The sequence below is a fragment of the Alosa pseudoharengus genome, unplaced genomic scaffold, assembly GCF_046254945.1.
Source record: "Alosa pseudoharengus isolate Yale_2024_CS ecotype anadromous, Long Island Sound unplaced genomic scaffold, YU_APseudo_1.1 YU_APseudo_1.1_scf_4, whole genome shotgun sequence".
Lineage (NCBI taxonomy): Eukaryota > Metazoa > Chordata > Actinopteri > Clupeiformes > Clupeidae > Alosa > Alosa pseudoharengus.
The window spans coordinates 42,437,324-42,456,800 of NW_027468774.1; the positions used below are offsets into that span (position 1 = coordinate 42,437,324).

General features: G+C 40.3%; 2 protein-coding genes across 3 annotated transcripts; both read left to right on the plus strand.

Moving 5' to 3' along the window:
* Positions 1-309: 309 nt before the first annotated feature.
* On the plus strand, positions 310-8,545 carry shfl (shiftless antiviral inhibitor of ribosomal frameshifting). 2 transcript variants are annotated; one of them, XM_076266430.1, is made up of 10 exons: positions 310-447; positions 1,040-1,175; positions 1,345-1,394; positions 1,568-1,639; positions 1,791-1,832; positions 1,936-1,977; positions 2,807-2,962; positions 3,535-3,638; positions 3,776-3,933; positions 7,383-8,545. In XM_076266430.1, exons 1-10 carry the CDS (start codon positions 421-423, stop codon positions 7,637-7,639), a joined length of 1,044 nt encoding a protein of 347 aa, XP_076122545.1. In that variant the 5' UTR covers positions 310-420; the 3' UTR covers positions 7,640-8,545. The 2 variants fall into 2 exon arrangements, with proteins under 2 accessions (XP_076122545.1, XP_076122546.1); XM_076266431.1 differs by lacking the exon at positions 1,791-1,832.
* A 5,125-nt stretch (positions 8,546-13,670) lies between these two features.
* LOC143102674 (heme-binding protein 2-like) lies at positions 13,671-16,455 on the plus strand. The gene is made up of 7 exons (XM_076266439.1): positions 13,671-14,026; positions 14,269-14,328; positions 14,430-14,511; positions 14,665-14,785; positions 15,022-15,170; positions 15,688-15,851; positions 16,012-16,455. Coding segments are annotated over exons 1-7 (654 nt in total). The 5' UTR covers positions 13,671-14,024; the 3' UTR covers positions 16,088-16,455.
* The last annotated feature ends 3,022 nt before the right edge of the window (positions 16,456-19,477 follow it).

Below are 19,477 nucleotides of genomic sequence, written 5' to 3' on the forward strand. Positions count from 1 at the left end.
GAATTGAAGTTCCAAACATAAGCAAGTTTGCCGATATTAGGCTATACCCTAGCACCTGGCTACTGAACCCTTCTTCTAACTCAATGTGTTCTAAAACAAATAGAATTATATTTGTATGACAATGATCAATGATGTGAACTACTGGCTAAATGTGTTTATGTTTATGTGTATCTGGCTATGTGTGTGTGTGTGTGTGTGTGTCTGTGTGTGAGAGAGAGAGAGTGAGAGTGAGAGAGAGAGGGTGGGGTCACAGTTATGAGTGCCCTCTGGTGGTCAGTCGAAGTCAAACCTACGTCAGTCGTCTTGATATCAAACTGAAACTGATCCGATCTGAACAACAGACCTGCTGAAAACGACTGATACATGGCTATGTGCCCTATTTAAAACTTCGGGATTTGTCTTTTTAAAACTGATATTAACATGAATCGTCTTCAAGATGAGGTGGAGGTATGATAATGTAATTTTATTTAACTTGAGAATTTGAAGCGTGACACCCTAAATTCCTTTTAAATGACAGGGTTAGCTTTTTATGCTCAGAATATTCAGTGAATTCAAAGGAAAGCTTTTACAGTAGGCTAACATGTCGTCGAGGATGTTATGCTACTTCCTAATACTACCGACTGCAACAAAGTAGCCTATGCTACTGCACCCACCGTTACAGTTATGGACACAGACTGATGAATAAATAAACACGCAACGGGATGTGTGCTATTTTAGTTAAGACTATATGTCAACAGTTTAACGATCTGAGTCATTTGCCTACAGTGCACACGGCCTCTGAATGAGGGAGAAGTGTGTTTCAGTTGGTTTCGTTGTAAATGTCATCTGGTATGACAGTAGATTTTGGTACAGGGAAAATACTTTCCCCCCAGAATTGTCACCATTGGCCAAAATGTAGGCCCTAATATTATATCTTCTCAATTACCACCCCCCCCTCTGTACCCAGATACATTTAGGCTACAGTAGCCTAAGGTACAGCAAGTGTGTTTTAAAGTACTTGGTCTTATTTATGTGTCTCACCCAAACATCTATTTTGCAGCTGGAAATCAGTGTCAGAAGACTCAGAGAAAAATTTCATGGAAAGATTACAATTGACAAGGCAGCTCTGTTTATGCGCCGCTATGGCAATGACCATCGACGCATAGCCATGGAGATTGTACTGATGAAAGATAGAGGTAGAGAATCCGTCACTGATATTAATCACAGGCCTACAACTAAAGTGCCATATCTAAGGCCACTACATTTTAATATATTTTTTGTTCTGTTTTCTTATTGATTTACGATGACCAACATAGGAGCACAAAGCTGTTGTACCTTGATGTACTTTTTTATCTTGCTGTGTAGAGCTTGACGATGAAGACAGACATGATTTAAAGAATGATCTCATTGTTAAGGTAAGGTGTTCAGGTACTTCAGAATATGGCATCATAACGCATTATAAAATGGTATGTGATTGTAACAGACACAAATTGTATTGTAGAAGTATTGCAGCACAATATATCACTGTGGCACCTGATGATGTCTCACATTGTGACTAAGTTTCCCCCTTCATCTGACCCTGAGGCAGCATGTGGTGGAGAAACTGAAGGCTGAAGAGAAGAACGAAGCCAGGTCTCAAGCCCATTCTTCTACCAGCCAGGTAGGAAAATCCTCAACAACAGGATGTACAAATTGGACCATTCATAAAACCATATGAGCACATGATTATTCTTGCCATTGTGTATGTTAACACTAGCAGTAATGAATTCAGTAACATGAGATATTGACAGCTGTACACCATGCCCTCTCAGGCAGCCCTAAAACAAGACAGATCCCGCAAGTCTGGTAATAAGGTCGGTGTATGCCTCTGCCTCCATTTCATGATGGATACAGAACTTTGCCTGTGACACTCTGCTGTTTATTTACTTATCTTAAGCTATCTTCTCCTCTCCACAGTCCAAAGCAGACAAACAGCCAAATGAGGACAAGGACATCCAGGTGGGGGATTTGTTTAGATTGGCTTGGTTTCGTTCACTTTCCACAAAGTGGCCACATGTTTTAGAACGCTGGCGCCTCATGACACTTTTTCAGTGCTGGTCAGTATTTATGCAAAGTAGTCAGTAAGGCACTGTTGACAAGGTATGCCAGGGAAGTGAGCTGGAAGAATGCAATACCATCCTTTCAACCCAGACTGATACAGCTTACTCTTCCTAATGGAGTTGACAACTACTGTGCCATGCTTGTTGGCACAATCTCTTTACTAACCATTTTATTTGGAGTTTATAAGTGAGTTAATAAAGTAATAAGGTAATCTCTTATGACGTCAATGCTTTTATTATCCGAAGAATTTTACAACATTAGGTATAACATTATAACACTGTGATTATACATTGTACACTACAGAGATGTGTTGTCGTTCGTTTGCTCACAGCACAGAATTGGACTGATATTTTGAGGAAGTCCCTTGTCATATCCTTGACAAAAAAACAGCCATTTAATCGTGACTTCTCTCTCATGGTGCACCAGCACAATAATGTTGCTGATTAGTAAACAAATGTGGACACAATTTACCCCATCTTCATTACTAAAGCTTTAAAATGGGATTGAGATATGTGTTTGTTTCTGTGGTTTGAATGTTTACCTGTGTATTTGTTGTATGTTTATGTATGTCTTTCACTTTGTGGTTTATATGCATCAGTGTGTTTTTGCGTGTGTTTGTTTAATGTGTGTGTGTGTGTGTGTGTGTGTGTTTGTGTGTGTTTGTTTACTCTGTGTGTGTGTGTGTGTGTGTGTGTGTGTGTGTGTGTGTGTGTGTGTGTTTCTCCAGGAACTCGGTGAGCGTCTCCGTGTGCTGCCCCTGACACAGGAGAATGTGCGCATGTTTGACAACGCGCAGCGTGACCTCATCCCGTCCGTCTTGCACCAGTTTGCCTGTGAGCGGTGTGACAATGACTGGTGGCGCCGCGTCGCACAGAGGAAAACAGTATGACATCCACTTCCTCTGACACTTCCTTTGCACTTAAGGTTACTTAGTTCCTTAAGGCGTTGGCAAAACATTGGGCAACGTTTTGAGCAGTATTGCTGGCCATGATTGTTTCCCTACTGATGATTAAAGTTCTCCAGAGAAATGTTTGCCTAATATCAATGGAAATGTGCCCAAGACGTAATACTCAGGACCAATGCTAAGATAGTGAAGAGACCCATTCTTTTCAAAGTATGCAGATGGTCTTTTTTTTATTAGTTTTCATTTTGTATTGCTCCCAGGTCAGTTTCTACCAGCTTAGTTATTGCTTTGTGTCTGTTTGTTTTTTTTGTCTACCAGGTTAATTGTCATTCGCTACAAATACTAATGAATCTATTCAAACTTCTTAGATAATCCTGTAGAGAAAATGTTAATAGCTCTATATTATTTATGCTAGTCTCATATATCACAAAGCACCTTAAGCAAGTAAACAAGTGTATCCTTTGACCTGCTTTTCCAATCAGATAACACTTTATTTAAGGCACCCAACCAAATAACGCTGTCGAATGATTGAGTGTATGTACTCACAACAGGTGTCCCGCTGTCATAAGTGCAAGAGGAAGTATGACCCTGTACCGGAGGGCAAAATGTGGGGCATTGGAGAGTTCCACTGCCCCAACTGTGCTCGCACTTTCAGGTTTGGACACTGGCAACTCAAATTATCCAGTCCTTTGGCCGTTGCACCTACATCGCCACATGGTTTATTCATAAGAGTCTGATAAACCTTCGGCGATTGTAATATGAGTTGACATTATATGTGTTTGTGACAATTAGGGGGTTTGGAAGGATGGATTTGGGCTCGCCTTGCTATGGCTGTCACTCCGTCATAACCCCAACAAAGATTTTACCGCCTCGCCGCAACGTGATGGGCGATGGACCAAGAACAAAGAACCCACACAGATGCCTTGCTGAAGACTGCTACAACAGACAAGGTACGAGTTTGTTGTAATGAAGACAGACCACTAGAGGGCAGTCTTGTCAAATGCTGACACTGACCAACGCTCTGAACTGCTACTCTTCAAGTTCAAGTTCAAGTCAACTTTATTGCAACAGTACATTACACAGTAGACTGAAATTGCGTTTCTCCCATACTTCAATGTGCAGTATTAAAACAAGATTTGACACACACAAGCATACATTAAACATAAGACTGACTATAGGACACAACTAGACAAGTGCAAATAGATATTTAAAAGGTATACAAATCAACACAATGTGCAATATGGCAAAAAGTGCGAAGTGCAACAATATGAACAATATGACACTGAGGGCCTGAGTTGGGTGGCAATATAGGTAGAGGGAAGCTACGTCAACACTGAGGGCCTGAGTTGGGTGGCAATATAGGTAGAGGAAAGCTACGTCAAGGCGGGGTCTATGAAATGGGTGAAACCTCTCCGGTGAAGTGAAATTAACCAATCACATGCAACCAGTGTTACATTCTGATCTATCTATCTATCTTTTGTAATGTAAATATAAATCAGGTTTCTAGGCCAAGTATACTTGCGTATACAAGGAATTTGGTCTCTGCATTTATCCCATCCATGAATTAGTGAACACACAGAGCACACAGTGAACACACAGTGAAGTGAGACACACAATGAGCACACAGTGAGGTGAAGCACACCGGCGTAGTGAGCTGCCTTGCTTCATTTTTTGTATTAGTTTTAACTTGCACATTACTGACTGGCTAGCCCAATTGTACTTCTAAATGTAGCACCACAATTTCAGCCAAGTGGAATTAAAGTGAGATAATCAAGAGAAGGTGAAGCTTTTACAGGCAAACATCCACCAAATGAATGTCCAATGATGATCCAAACATGCATGCATGCATAGTTCCATAGTGTATTCTTTTGCAATTGTACCCCGAATATAAGTTAGCTTGCAGTTCATCTTGCAAAGAAATGCCCAAATTGAGCATGCCCATGGGCCATATGCACACTCAGTACCTGCCATTTGCTATTATGTTGCCTTTTCCCCCAAAATTGATTTCGGAGCTGTGAGAGTAACAATCAAGGGTTATTATTTTATTATTTTATTAACTAAGTTACTGTATCTGTTTGACTTAGTTATATTGGCTAGTTCATAGAAATAGCACTGACTTGGCATGAAGCTGGTTCACTTTTTTTGTTCATGTTAATTTTCTATAAAAATACAAAGTAGCTTCTGATGTAGTAAACTACCCTACGGTTACACTTTACTTGACAGTATCGACATAAGAGTGACATGACACTGTCATGAACGTGTCATAGACAAGTCATAAACATTTGACATAATGTTTCTGTTCTGGTTTTTGTCATAACAAATTAGGGTTAGGATTAGGGTTAGGTTTAGGGTTAGGGTTCATGTGTCATGACAGTGTCATGTCACTCTTATGTCGATATTGTCAAGTAAAGTGTTACCCTAACTACTTTTGTGAAATTTATGTAACTTGCTAGCTACATTTTGCTAGCTACATTTTGTCTAGACTCTAGAGGAAGCTTTTGTGTTAAGCTTCATTTCAGTACCCTCCAGAATTGTTGGCACCTCTGCTAAAGTTGACTAAAAACCGGTATAAAAAATAATCTGTTGGTGATGTATTGTAATCTCACAAAAAATGGAAAAATCCAATCTTGAAGGGAAGCAAATTTATTTTGAAAAAAAAGGAAAATCTCATCAAGAAATAAATATTTAACAAAAACACGTTGCTCAAAATTATTGGCACCACTGAAAAATCGTATATACAAAACCTAACAGAAGCCTATTGTCCTATCTAATTTCAGTGTATTTAAGTTAATCAGAGTGTCTGTAGTTCATGACTTTCTTTTTCACTATGGTATGAAAATAAAGTCACACAGAATCTAAATCCTCTAGTCATTTTTCAACATCGGAAAGACAAGATAATACACTAAACTTAAATAAAAAGAAAGTGCGTTGACATTTGTAAGTCAGAGAATGTCTATGAAAACTAGGTACTTTGTTGAAAATGCCTATATTTACAATTAAAACAATGATTAAAAGGTTCTAATCATCTGGAAATGTGACAAACATGCATTGACAAAGACCCATGGTTATCTGTATCCAAACGTACAGTATGGAGGATGGTAAGATAGGCAAAAAATTCCATAAGAACCACTGTTGGAGAGTTACAGACAAAGGTATCATCTTGAGGTCACCAAGTCCCCCAAAAAATATTCAAAAGTGACCTCACTGCTAATAGATTATTTAGAGAGCATGCTAGGTAAAAGCCTGTCCAGTCATTTAATTACCAATGTTACTGAATTGTACAGTGACTTTGTCTGGAAGTGTGGTCTATTGTCAGATGAAATGAAAATTGCGATCTTTGGCTAGAAACACTTTAGGTGTGTTTGGCTTACATAGAAGAATGACTATACTGAAAAGAACCCCATGCCAAATGAGAATTATGGTGGAGGGGCTGTGCTATTGTGGGGCTGTTTTTATTCCCAAAGGCCTTGGGAACCTATTTAAGGTGCATGGTATCATGAACACCAAGAAAAACCTGAACATTTTCAAAGCAAATCTGTCAATCTCTGCCAAGACACTAAAAGTTGGTCATGATTGGATCATTCATCAGGTCAATGAACCAAAACAAACGTCCAGATCAAAACTAATATGGTTTGCTGAACACAAAATCAAGCTTCGGACATTGCCATCTCAGTCCCCTGATCTAAACTCCATCGAAAAACAGTGGGGTAAGTCAAAGAGGAGAATGCATAAGTGTAGACCTAGGAAACCTACGATCTGGGGAGATTTTGTAAAGACAAACGGTTATAAATCCCTTACTTTGTATTCTCCAACTTTATGGGGTGTCATAGTCCTTATTGTGAGATGACAATAAATCACCAACAGATTATTTTTTATACCGGTTTTTAGTCAACTTTAGCAGAGGTGCCAATAATTTTGGAGGGCACTGTAGTAACTGGTAGCTTAGCTCACTACATTCTCTAAGTAGTTTGCCCATCACTGTGCTTCAGATACACTTTGAATTTACCTATGTAGTAATGGTGTTATGTAACTTTTGTCAACTATTGGTATATACTTACAGTAAAAACATAATGATTAACATTCTGGGCCCTAATTCAAATGATAGGCAAAGTGCAAAGTCGTAAGTAAGTCCAGCTAGAGCTAATTTAATAACGAGGCAAAATCAATTTGGTAATTTAACACCACAAGCAAGACCTTAGAGTCAGCTCAGTGCTCCCATATTCAACACGATAGCTGGAGTTCATACACAAGTATGAGTACACACAAGAGTTCAAACCTTGTGTTAAAACCCACTATGTTTGTGTTTGACATTGTTACATGTGTAAAATCATCTATGTTGAGTAAATATACACTTGGGTTTGGCTCTCTAACCTCCTTCTGCTGGTCTCTGTTCTTGCAGAACCACACGTTCCAGGGACTGAGTGCGTCCACCCCCGCAGTCGCCAGCAGAACCGCAAGCCCCGCGTGGTGAATGCCAGCGCCACGCACATCAGCTCTGGTTCCACCGTCAACACCTGCCTGAGCCAGGGCAGCATCCTGGACCTGTACGATCTGGTCCGCGACGACCTGGAGGACGTCATCTACGAGGACACCGAGGAGGAGGAGGAGGATGAGGAGGGGGGAGAGTCCGACAGTAGCACAGGCAATATCAGATAGAGACGATGAGGCTTTCGTATGCTGCAGCTAATAGTCATCTCGCTGTCTGTGGCTTGAGAGTCACACATGGTACGTCTTAAACACATTATTATACGTTTCTTCACACAGCTCTAGGTAATCAGGGAACAGTGCAAAAATCCTGTCAAAACATTAAATGACAGGTTTCTGTGCTCCCACCAAATATCACATCATGCCTTCTGTATGTTCTTCTATGCAAGAATTAAGCAGTGACCATTTTATCCGTCATACAGTTTGTTCACGGCTTTCAGGTTATTGTCATACCCCTCTTCTTTTGTTTACACTTGCTAGATTTCAATACAAAATTGTGTATTTTTATCAGTGTCCATGTTTATATGAATTTGTCTAAAGAAAAATGGTCTAAGAAGTATAATGTTATAATATTATTATGACACAGTGAGACACTGCCCAGCCCATAGAAAGATGAGACCCCTGGGCCAGTCTTCTATTCTTTGTCCTGCAACACAAAGGAACCTAAATCCAATATGACTATTACACTTGCACAAAGCAGTGGACAAACTCAATGTAATGAATGTTCTGTGGAAGTTCACCTCAGATAGAAATGTGCTTTCTTAATGACTGTTTTTGTAATTCACTTAATGCGCCCAGGGTTAATCTCATAAACGTGAGCACCACACCTTCATTATGGGACACCTCTGTTTGTCAGAGTGATTACAAAAGATAGGGTTTGTGGGGTGGCTGGTGAGACATTGCGTGCAATTATATAATGGCTGCAAAGAGAAATGACATGTGCCTTATTTGTTGTTAGGGGTATATCCCTATTAGTTTCATTCTGTATCACCTAATTAAAAGTTTCCCATGCAGATGCATGTTTTGGATTGATGGGGGAAATGGAATGTATACTTTGCAATACAAATGCTATTTTCCCATGTGGTCTCTTGTGTGTCTGGGTGCTCTGAGATCTAGGTTGCAATATTGCATGGGTGGGACGAAGCTGACCCTTTGTCCTGGTAGAGAATAGCATTCCTCTCAGGGATTACACTTGGTGTGAGAAGGAAGGGAACAATGGAGAGTCCTCACCTTCTCAAAAGGTAGTTAAACGACAGGTCTGAAGCCCGGTGATTATGGGGTTTGCCTTAAAGGGCAGGAGACAGAAACTGATTATGCTCGTGCTACCCTGCACCTCACTCACACGGCAGCGGTGTCGAAACTCCTGGGCCCATGGGACTCTTTTCACCTTTGTCTGAGCTCCTGGGCGAAATGGCCTTGTAGCCGAGCAACTGTCCCACACCTGCAGTGTGCGAGGCAGAGAGAGGAGCACAGGTGCACACCACAACAAGCCACTCGTGTTCCAAGTTCAGAGTCCTCTTAAGAGGTCAACGGTAGGCTACGGCACTGCAACAGACTAGTTAGTTCACAAAAATCATTCATCACGTTTAATATTGACAGCCCTCTAACCTTCTGTGTCTTTGTGTCTTTTTTAAAATCTTTTTTGATACAGTCTCATGGCACCAGAAAGTCTAACAGAGTAAAATCTGCTGTTAGAACTAAACGTGGTGAGGCAGCTTTTAGCTACTATGCGGTTCAGCTCTGGAACCAACTTTCAGATGACATCAAAAAGGCCCCATCTGTAGCCAGTTTTAAATCTAGACTTCAGACCAAACTGTTTTTAGATGCTTTCTGCTACCTTTACAGAGTTACAAATTCTGAATGATTCTACCTTGTGTCCTATGTTTTCTGATGTTTAATTAGTAAACAATTCTTTGACTATTGCCCTTCTATGTTTTATTAGCTATTACTGTTTGCTTTTATTTATGTAAAGCACAATGAATGACCTTTGTGTATGAAATACTATATAAACTTGACTAGACTTGACTTGACCAGAAGACTGGATTCCCCAATTGAAAGGTGTTCTTTCATACTCATACACAAGTCTTATTTTGGAGTTTGATTGAGGCTAAGATCAAGCTATTGTCTATGTGTTATATATATGTTTTGGGGCAGCTGTGGCCTACTGGTTAGGGCTTCGGGCTTGAAACAGAAGGGTTGCTGGTTCGATCCCCGATCAGTAGGAGAAAAGTGGGCAGGGAAGCAGTTGAGCACTGCTCTCCTATGCCCACTTCAATGGTTGAAGTGCAGTGGCGTAATAAACCAATGGTGGACCCAGGTGCGAGAGCACTATGCGGGCCCATGTCGACATATTTAGGCCCAGGATGAATTAGCTCTGATACATGCAATACACATTAAGGGTGACTTCAATTGTTTATACAAAGGGCCTGAGGCACCGAAGTAGTTTAGTAGTTACATATTACAATTTCAAATAAAAACACACGACCATATAGGATGCATTACATGTGAAAACATTAAAAAATAATTTTATTAACAGCCTGCAGGCCATGGTAATCTAATATTACTGCATTAACATCAACTCGCATGGAATTATGGGAACACTCAATGCGCTCAATGCGCTTCTTTAACCCTCTGCTGAAACTGCAAGCGTTGCTTGCTTAAAAACTCGCACTGCGCAGAAACAAAACTTAATGTAGCCTAACTTATTTAACCGTGCAGAAACCAAATAAAATCATTCATATGCATACAATCCCCAATATGCGTGAATTAGGCCATTAGAAGAAGGCCATCTTACGAGCCTTTCGTTGAATCGTTAACGACGTTCCCAATATTTAATGCTCTTGCTCTCGTATTTTCAATGGATAGCTAACCCACTGAGCCTCTCCTGCCCCATGCTGCTCCTTAATAAGTTTGAGTTTGGAAAAAGATCGCTCAGCTGTTGCCACAGTCACAGGCAATGTCAGAAACAACATGAGAGCAGTACACACTTACCCGAATGTGGATGTTACACTGTCATAATCTACCACCAGCATTTTGGCAAGTTGAAAAATAGATGACTTCTGTGGAATCTCTGCTTTAAAGCAAGACCTGAATGAGAGGAGTTGTGTTGGGAATGTCGGTGCAATGTCCCTGCTATAATGGTCTGACAAACGTCTTGCCTTTTCAAGCAGTTCATTATCACCTGCGATAATTACAAGGGTCATAGGACGTAAAGACTCAAACACATGACAAGTTTCCCGCATACTTCCAAATCTTTGGGAGAGCTGACTGATTATGATGTCCAGAGTTGCATTAAATACCTGCACTTTGAAGAATTTCTCTGCATCGGTTAAGCGCTCATCTTCCGATAGTTCGCTTCACTCTCCGTGCTCTAACATTTTCAAATGTACTCTGAACCCCCAATTAATTTGCGAGCGTCTGCGCTGTAGCCTTGGCCTGGTCAAGGGCACGCCGGTAGTCAGAAAGGACCTGTATAGAATTTTCCAGCAATTGCATTGCGGGGGTAGCGACGGGCCCCGGGAGGTCACGGGCCCTGGTGCGACTGCACTTGCTGCACCTACTATAGTTACGCCACTGCTGAAGTGCCCTTTAGCAAGACACCACCCTCACTGCTCCCCGTGCGCCACTGTAGCAAGACAGCTCCCTGCTCCGGGTTAGTGTGTGCTTCACCTCACTGTGTCTGTATGTTCACTGTGTGCTGTGTGTGTTTCACTACTTGGACTATAAACCTGAATTATGTTTTCATCCAGTTTTCAGTAGCAATAAACAAACTACACTTGGTAGAGTGCATACCTCAGTCCCCTTTGATACTTTATCTGAGCATAAGGTGAAGTTAAAGTAATACTCATATCAGCGAAAGCTCAACTAAATGTGTGCCGACAGCCAGTTAGTCAGATCTGCTCCCAAATGTAAGGTTTTATTTTTACCTTGCTGCTCATGCTGCTCCTTATGAGGGGCCGTCTAGGCCTTAATTCATACTTGGTCTTACACACACTATCATAGTCTTGCACATACACCACTATACTCATGCACACTCACTATTATAGTCATTTTACATGTATGTATGAGAGGGTATAGTCGTGTATGTGAGAGAGTATAGTAGTGTATGTGAAGGAGTATAGTAGTGAATGTGAGAGAGTATAGTAGTGTATGTGAGAGAGTAAAGAGTATAGTAGTGTATGTGAGAGAGTATAGTAGTGTATGTGAGAGAGTTTAGTAGTACACGTGAGAGAATATAGTAGTGTATGTGAGAGACTATAGTAGTGTATGTGAGAGACTATAGTAGTGTATGTGAGAGAGTATAGTCGTATAGGCCTATGTGAGAGACTATAGTAATGTATGTGAGAGAGTATAGTAGTGTATGTGAGAGAGTTTGGTAGTGTATGTGAGAGAGTATAGTAGTGTATGTGAGAGAGAGTATAGTAGTGTATGCGAGACAGTATACTAGTGTAGGCCTATGCAAGAGAGTATAGTAGTGTATGTGAGAGAGTATAGTAGTGTATGCGAGAGAGTTTAGTAGTGTATGCGAGAAGGTATAGTAGTGAATGCAAGAGAGTATAGTAGTGAATGTGAGAGAGTATAGTGGTGTATGCGAGAGAGTATAGTAGTATATGTGAGAGAGTATAGTGGTGTATGTGAGAGAGTATAGTGGTGTGTGTGAGAGAGTTTGCATGAAATGGAAGGGAGTTTGCATGAAACGGAAGGAGTTTGATTTCTCAGTTCCTGATTGGTTTGTCAATGTCACTTCTCTCTAGCTAGCCAATTAAAATCAAGGAAGGGGCGGGACCTACACTGTCAACAATGTTTGTGTAGACCTAGTGATCGAGGAAAAAATCAGCCAAGTCCTATGTGACTAAATATTAAACTACTACTGCAAACCGAATGCAAATTAGGCTACAAAGACATGAGTTAGTTAGCATTAAGCCAGGCAGCAACGACATGCTGCTGGTAGATAGTTTGGTAACCTAGCAACAATAAACACTTGACCTGCAGCACTATGAAAGGAGCGCTGTCTGGAGCTCTGTTCTAGAATTTTTGGCTGCCAGTGCAAAAATAGCGATGTGGACACAGGCTCACGAGTCACTGGCAACAGCAGACAAGGTTACCAAAAACGTCTGCCAGCCAAACTGTAATGCACGTCCTTTTTGGAATGTTGCTGGAATGCTAGCTAACTAGCTAACTGCAATGTCAGCAATCTTTCAGATCTCAGTTCACTAAAATATGACTTCACCAGACAAAAGGAGCTGGTAGCCTAGGCAATTACAATAGAATAGAATAGCACCCCTCATGTCTTTGTAGCCTAATTTGCATTCGGTTTGCAATAGAATAGAATAGCACCCCTCATGTCTTTGTAGCCTAATTTGCATTCGGTTTGCAGTAGTAGTTTAATATTTAGTCACATAGGACTTGGCTGATTTTTTCCTCGACCACTAGGTCTACACGAACATTGTTGACAGTGTAGGTCCCGCCCCTTCCTTGATTTTAATTGGCTAGCTAGAGAGAAGTGACATTGACAAACCAATCAGGAACTGAGAAATCAAACTCCTTACGTTTCATGCAAACTCTCTCACACACACCACTATACTCTCTCACATACACCACTATACTCTCTCACATATACTACTATACTCTCTCGCATACACCACTATACTCTCTCACATTCACTACTATACTCTCTTGCATTCACTATACTTCTCGCATACACTACTAAACTCTCTCGCATACACTATTATAGTCTCTCGCATACACTACTATACTCTCTCGCATACGCTACTATACTCTCTTGCATACACTAGTATACTGTCTCGCATACACTATACTCTCTCTCACATACACTAGGCTACTATACTCTCTCACATACACTACCAAACTCTCTCACATACACTACTATAGTCTATCACATATACGACTATACTCTCTCACATACACTACTATAGTCTCTCACATACACTACTATAGTTTCTCACATACACTACTATATTCTCTCACATGTACTACTAAACTCTCTCACATACACTACTATACTCTCTCACATACACTACTATACTCTTTACTCTCTCACATACACTACTATACTTTCTCACATACACGACTATACCCTCTCATACATACATGTAAAATGACTATAATAGTGAGTGTGCATGAGTGGTGTATGTGCAAGACTATGATAGTGTGTGTAAGACCAAGTATGAATTAAGGCCTAGACGGCCCCTCATAAATATAACCTGATTGTGGAGGTCTTTGTGTATGTGACATTTTTGAACAGGGAGTGTTACCTAGAGAAAATCATGAGCCTGACTTTGTTTATTATGGACAGAAAAGTTACCTAACGTGCAATCTAACGTCTTTGATGAGTATTTAATTTCTTTGAAAAGCCTGTGTGTACACTGTGTGGGCTACGCTTATACAAGTATTACATGACCGAGGGATGGGAGGATGGGTGGAGTCCGGGTGGAGGCAGTGCACTTTCATAACCTGGGGGAACTTTAAATAGCGGAAGACTGGAGGACAAAAATAAACAAAACTTCTCCCAGGCTAACGACACCCACTGGAGAAAATGTGAGTAATACAAATTCAGACCACTATTTGTGTTTTTTTTTACAAAAGTTTAAATGAGTATCTATCAACTAAGATTTTTATATCCATCATTAGTGATGCGTCACAACATAATCATGAAACACCACAAGCATTTTTAGGCTCACTTAAAGGCTGTTGCAAATTAATGATGTTGAATTTGACTTTTTATGTTAAGAGCTACCTTTTTTCTTGTTTATTTCACTGTCAACTGTCATCTGTTCCAGGGTCTACGTAGCAGGAATAGTTGTTTTTGTGTTCGCCCTGGCAGTGGAGGCCAAAGTTGGGTATGTTTGTCAACAACTGCTCTCAATCCACAAACAATACATGATGCTGTCAACTCCACAGAGTTTGACGTTTACAACAATTGATTTTGTATCCTCCTCAGTGATTCTAGTGAGTCCAGCTTCTGCACAGAGTCAAAGGAATGTCTTCTGTATAACCTCACTTGCACTGGGAACGGCTATGAGGTATGTAACTGTGGTCATTGTTGACACCTACCATTGTACACCTGGCAGATCTCAAAGCTCAGAGGAGTAGGTTTAGGAGCTTGAGTGGACCAGGCTTCAGCTTGGCTGATGTCCCTGCATGGGGGACAGAGAAAGTGACTCGTTGTGTTTCAGGTGCGCAGGTACGAGGAGACCAAATGGGTGTCTGTCGATGTGGAATCCGCCTTCATGGAAATGGCCATCAGCAAAGCTTTCTGGAAACTCTTCAGATACATCATGGGATCCAATGATGCTGGTGAGCTGCTGTGTGTGTGTGTATGTGTGTGTGGGTGTGTGTGTTAGTCTGTCTGTCTGTTTCTCTCTCTCTCTATCTCTCTCTCGCTGTGTGTGTGTGTTTGTGTGTTTGAGAGAGAGAGAGACAGAAGGAGAGTCAAGAAGTGAATGTGAAATATAGAGAGGATGGACAGGTGATTAAAGTTAATCATTGCATCTGATCAACAAATTCAGCAACACAGTGTTTTCATTCCACAGGCATGAAGATTGACATGACTGCGCCCGTTATCATCAAAGGCCCGGACAGCAGAAGCATGTTGCAGTCATCAGGCTTTACCATTAGCTTCCTGCTGCCGTCCCCCTTCCAGCTCAACCAGACTCCTATTCCCAACCCCACTGATAGCAGCGTACGTCTGCACAGACATGACATTACATGCACACATGTTATTCCTCTGAATGACCGATTGCTGAGTGGGAACTTGTGACCTCCAGCATGAGCTATTTGTCATAGTGCACCAGCAGCAGCAACAGTAATCATGAAGAGACAGAAAAGGGAAACATTTATGAAACACTCATTTGTTAACAGGTGTACGGAAATATGTTTTAAAGCAGCACCTAAGAAGATTTGGTCTCGGGGTCCCCCTACAACCACAATAATAAACTAACTAAATATGCATTTTTTGCAACAAAGTATGAACATAACTCAAATGCAATTTAGAGGGAATGCACCGACAGTAGTCTGTAGAAAGAGGGGGCAGTGTTCCTAACCGAACACCAAACATCTTATGGCTGTTTTACATGCAACAAGACCTACTCAAAGTGTAGCAGAAGTGCTGTTTGCCCTTTAAGAGTTTATGTGCCATCAAAATGATTTTGGAGACGTTATGAAATGCCTTTAATGTTTGCATAACCTTCGCTCCATAGGTTTACCTCAGTGAAACGCCTTCAATGCAGGTTTATGTGAAGAGCTATGGGGGCTGGATGTCATTTATTTCCTCAAGGATGCAGTCTAGTGCGCTGAGGATGGCTCTGCGTGCTGCTGGTGCGTCCTACACCACTGGGTTCCACTATGATGTTGGCTATAACAGGTATGAAGCAAACCATTCGACAGGATTGAAAAACTGGATTTGTGAAAAATTCGTTTCATACATTTCCGTATGTCTGTGTGTGTGTGTGTGTCTGTGTGTGTGTCTGTGTGTGTGTTTGTGTGTGTATGTGTGTGTGTTTGTGTGTGTGTGTGTATTCCAGCCCTATGAAGATGACAGACAGGCACAATGAGGTGTGGTACTTAGTGGAGGGACAGCCTGTGTGTTCGGCTGTATGAAAACTCTCACGAGAGGGAGTTGACACCGAGGAGGGAGGAGGGAGCTCTTTCCACATGTTAAATCAGCTAACTACTAGATGTTACAGGGACTATTCATTGAGCCATGTATCTTCTGTAGAGGAGAAGTGTATGACCCCATACACTATTCCTGTTTTAGGACCGTTTTTTCCAAATGTATTCATCTTATTCACACGGCGGCCATTGTGTAAACCAAAACGAGGCTACAGTTTACATTATTATATCATCAATGAATTTTCGCCACCTACTGGCGAATGTATAGATATACAGGTATAGGTTTACAATGGCCGCTGCGTGAATAAGTCGAATTGTCTTGATAGTTCAGACTTATTTTGATATTCATAACATTGCAACACTGTATTTTGTTGGAAACAAAATAAATGTTTTGTAATTTCTTTAGCATTACATGTGTGTCAAAAGAGTTATTCACTTGGGTGGTTTTCTCAGGGAGTGGCAAAAGTATGTCATCTGAGAGCGACCTGCACAGTGCACACCTTACCCACTACCATCTGTAGCGGATACTGCTCATTTGGGGGGAACAAAATCGGACACAGCATTAGACATAGGCCAGATAAATAGATGACAAATCATAAAAATATACGCACACATTCAAACTTGAAATACATAGCTACAAACAATTAGCTTGGAGATCAGATGAAAGCACATTTGAAATGATTGATTGATTGATTGATTGATAGATTGATTGAAAATCTTTGTTGACATGATGTATTTGTACAAAGGATGAGTCTTATATAAATAAATAAATTAATAAAATGACTTTGTACAATTATCAGTCAAAAGGATAAACACAATAAAGCCACAGGGCTTTTTTCCATTGTGGTCCTTAAAATGTGTGCATTTGGTGGTGTGTATCAGTGTTTGCAGGTGTAGGCATATGGTGAAGGCATGTCTTAAAGTGAATGTAATTATGTTGGTGGTGTGTGGAGGAATAATACAAAAATAAAACATGGTAACATAGAGAGGCCCAAACATCCCCAGACATACAACATAAAACAGAGAAGAAAGTACAGTACATACAGTGCATGTAACTCTAATAACAATTCTACTGTCTACTGCTCAGCCAGCTCTTTAGGGATGACTTAAAATGATCAGTATTGTCTGTTGACTTTAATGCTGCTGGTAATCAATTCCATATGATGGCTGCTGAATACAGAAAAGAGCCCTTACCCATGCAACTTAATCTACATAGAACAAAGTCAGTGGTACTACCGCTTGTTGAGTAACTGTGAACAGCATTTACCCGAGAAAAATAATTACAAAGATATGTAGGTACTTCATTTTTATTATTATATGTAGGCTACCATACACATTTTTATATATGTTACTCTATCCTCTACTTTGAGCCACTTAAGGCTACTAAAATGAGCCGGGTTGAGGTGTGTGTATGGGTGTATTTTAAGAATAAGCCTCACTAATTTGTTTTGTGATGTCTGCAGCTTCTGTCTGCAGCTTCTGTTTTTGCAGGAATGGTTGTGTAGCATGAAGTGCAGGCATAATCAAAGTGGCATTGTATTAGGGCCCCAGCAAGAATCTCAAGAGCTTGTCTATCTATTAATGTGGATATTCTAGCTATAGAATAGGGCAACTTATTTACCAAAGTGTTGGCTATGTTGTAAAATATTTGTTTAAACTATTTGCTACTTTTAATTTGTATATATATATATATATATATATATATATATATATATGTTGATATAACAGTGCCTCCTATATCCAAACTCAGGTTGAAAGATTTTGTCTTCACTTTGTTGCTGTATCCTAACAGTTTTAGTGCCTTCCATAACTTTCTAGGGTTGTTCCTATTCTCCTCTATCTTGTCATTAAAAAGCACCTGTCTTGGTTTTCATAATCATTCGGTTCACCTCATTTCTTTGTTTCTTATACTCACTAAATATCTGCTCATCTTTAGCCTTCCTAAATTTGTTAAAATAATCATTTCTTATCTTTGTAGCTTTCAATATGTCAGAATTCATCCAAGGCTCTTAGAGGGAGAGCAGCTTCACAGAAGAGAACTTCTGACGGCAAATTTGAGGAAAAGTTGGTAAACCACCCTTCTTACCTAATTTGAGGGTGCTGATTCTGAATATTTTGTTTACCAAGCTCAATTCGATCTAAGCTGCATAATCAGCATTTTAACATAAAATAGCGTTTTTCTTTGCTTATTTTTCCCTAAATTGGGTTGATTTCAAAAGTAATCACTAAAACCAAATAAAAGTGTTCTCTAAATACATGTTTGAGCATTAAAGAAGCCATACTATAGTTTATTAACATATTTAATGGGAACATGATTACAGTTAACATGTAATAAACTCGGAAATTCTAATCAAAACACAACCATAATTTTTATTGCTAACATAGTGAGTCACTCATGTGGTGTTTAATGCATTTCATCACAATAACAAGTTGCACAGATAACCTTCAACTCAGAATATAGCCTACAGTACATATGAACTTAAATAGCGGAAATAAGTCTAATGCAGAACTGCATCTAGCGTCAGCAACAACCGACAAGTAAAAAACATTTTACTTCCAGTAACACTTGATTTGGTATATATATATATATATATATAAGTATATATACTCTTTTGATCCTGTGAGGGAAATTTGGTCTCTGCATTTATCCCAATCCGTGAATTAGTGAAACAAACTCAGCACACAGAGGTGAAGCACACACAAATCCCGGCGCAGTGAGCTGCCTGCAACAACAGCGGCACTCGGGGAGCAGAGAGGGGTAAGGTGTCTTGCTCAAGGGCACTTCAGCCGTGCATACTGGTCGGGGTTCGAACCGGCAACCCTCCGGTTACAAGTCCGAAGCACTAACCAGTAGGCCACGGCTGCCTCCATGTGTGCTTGCCTCCATACTAGAGCTTGATAATGTGCTCTTCTAATATGCCATTGAGCAGCATCACTTGTTGGTGGTAGAGCCTCCGATCCTCAACATCTAGAAAACAGAATGGCTCTGGCATAGTGTTGTCACGATACCAAAAAGTATGACTTCGATACAATGCCTGCCATAAATATCTTGATACTCGATTCTGAAACGATATCCAATTTCTAAAATATCTGGAAAAGAAAGGACGCAGGCCTCCTCCAAGTGTATTGAGTCATTTTTGTTGAATTTGGTGCACTTTTGGTCAATTCTGGGTTTTAAACTTCTAAACTTTCTACATAATTATTATTTTTGTAGTCAGCAAAATAGTAGTTTGTGTGTGATTAAGTCCTTTATTGTTTGTTATAGCTCATTTATATTGTGTGGTGTTTTGGCAATAAATTACCTTTTGAAGAATGCTATTAAAATTGTCTCCTTAATTCCAAATGGAGACACAGTTGACCGAGTAGATTCCAGTGTAG

Bases quoted from the DNA above. Each gene is read 5' to 3' on its own strand.
- shfl (XM_076266430.1), top strand. From the start codon at position 421: ATGAATCGTCTTCAAGATGAGGTGGAG. The intron at 1,176-1,344 runs GTAGAGAATCCG...CTTGCTGTGTAG, and splicing joins TGTACTGATGAAAGATAGAG to AGCTTGACGATGAAGACAGA. The intron at 2,963-3,534 runs GTATGACATCCA...TACTCACAACAG, and splicing joins GCGTCGCACAGAGGAAAACA to GTGTCCCGCTGTCATAAGTG.
- LOC143102674 (XM_076266439.1), top strand. The intron at 14,786-15,021 runs GTGAGCTGCTGT...TTCATTCCACAG, and splicing joins CATGGGATCCAATGATGCTG to GCATGAAGATTGACATGACT. The intron at 15,852-16,011 runs GTATGAAGCAAA...TGTGTATTCCAG, and splicing joins TATGATGTTGGCTATAACAG to CCCTATGAAGATGACAGACA.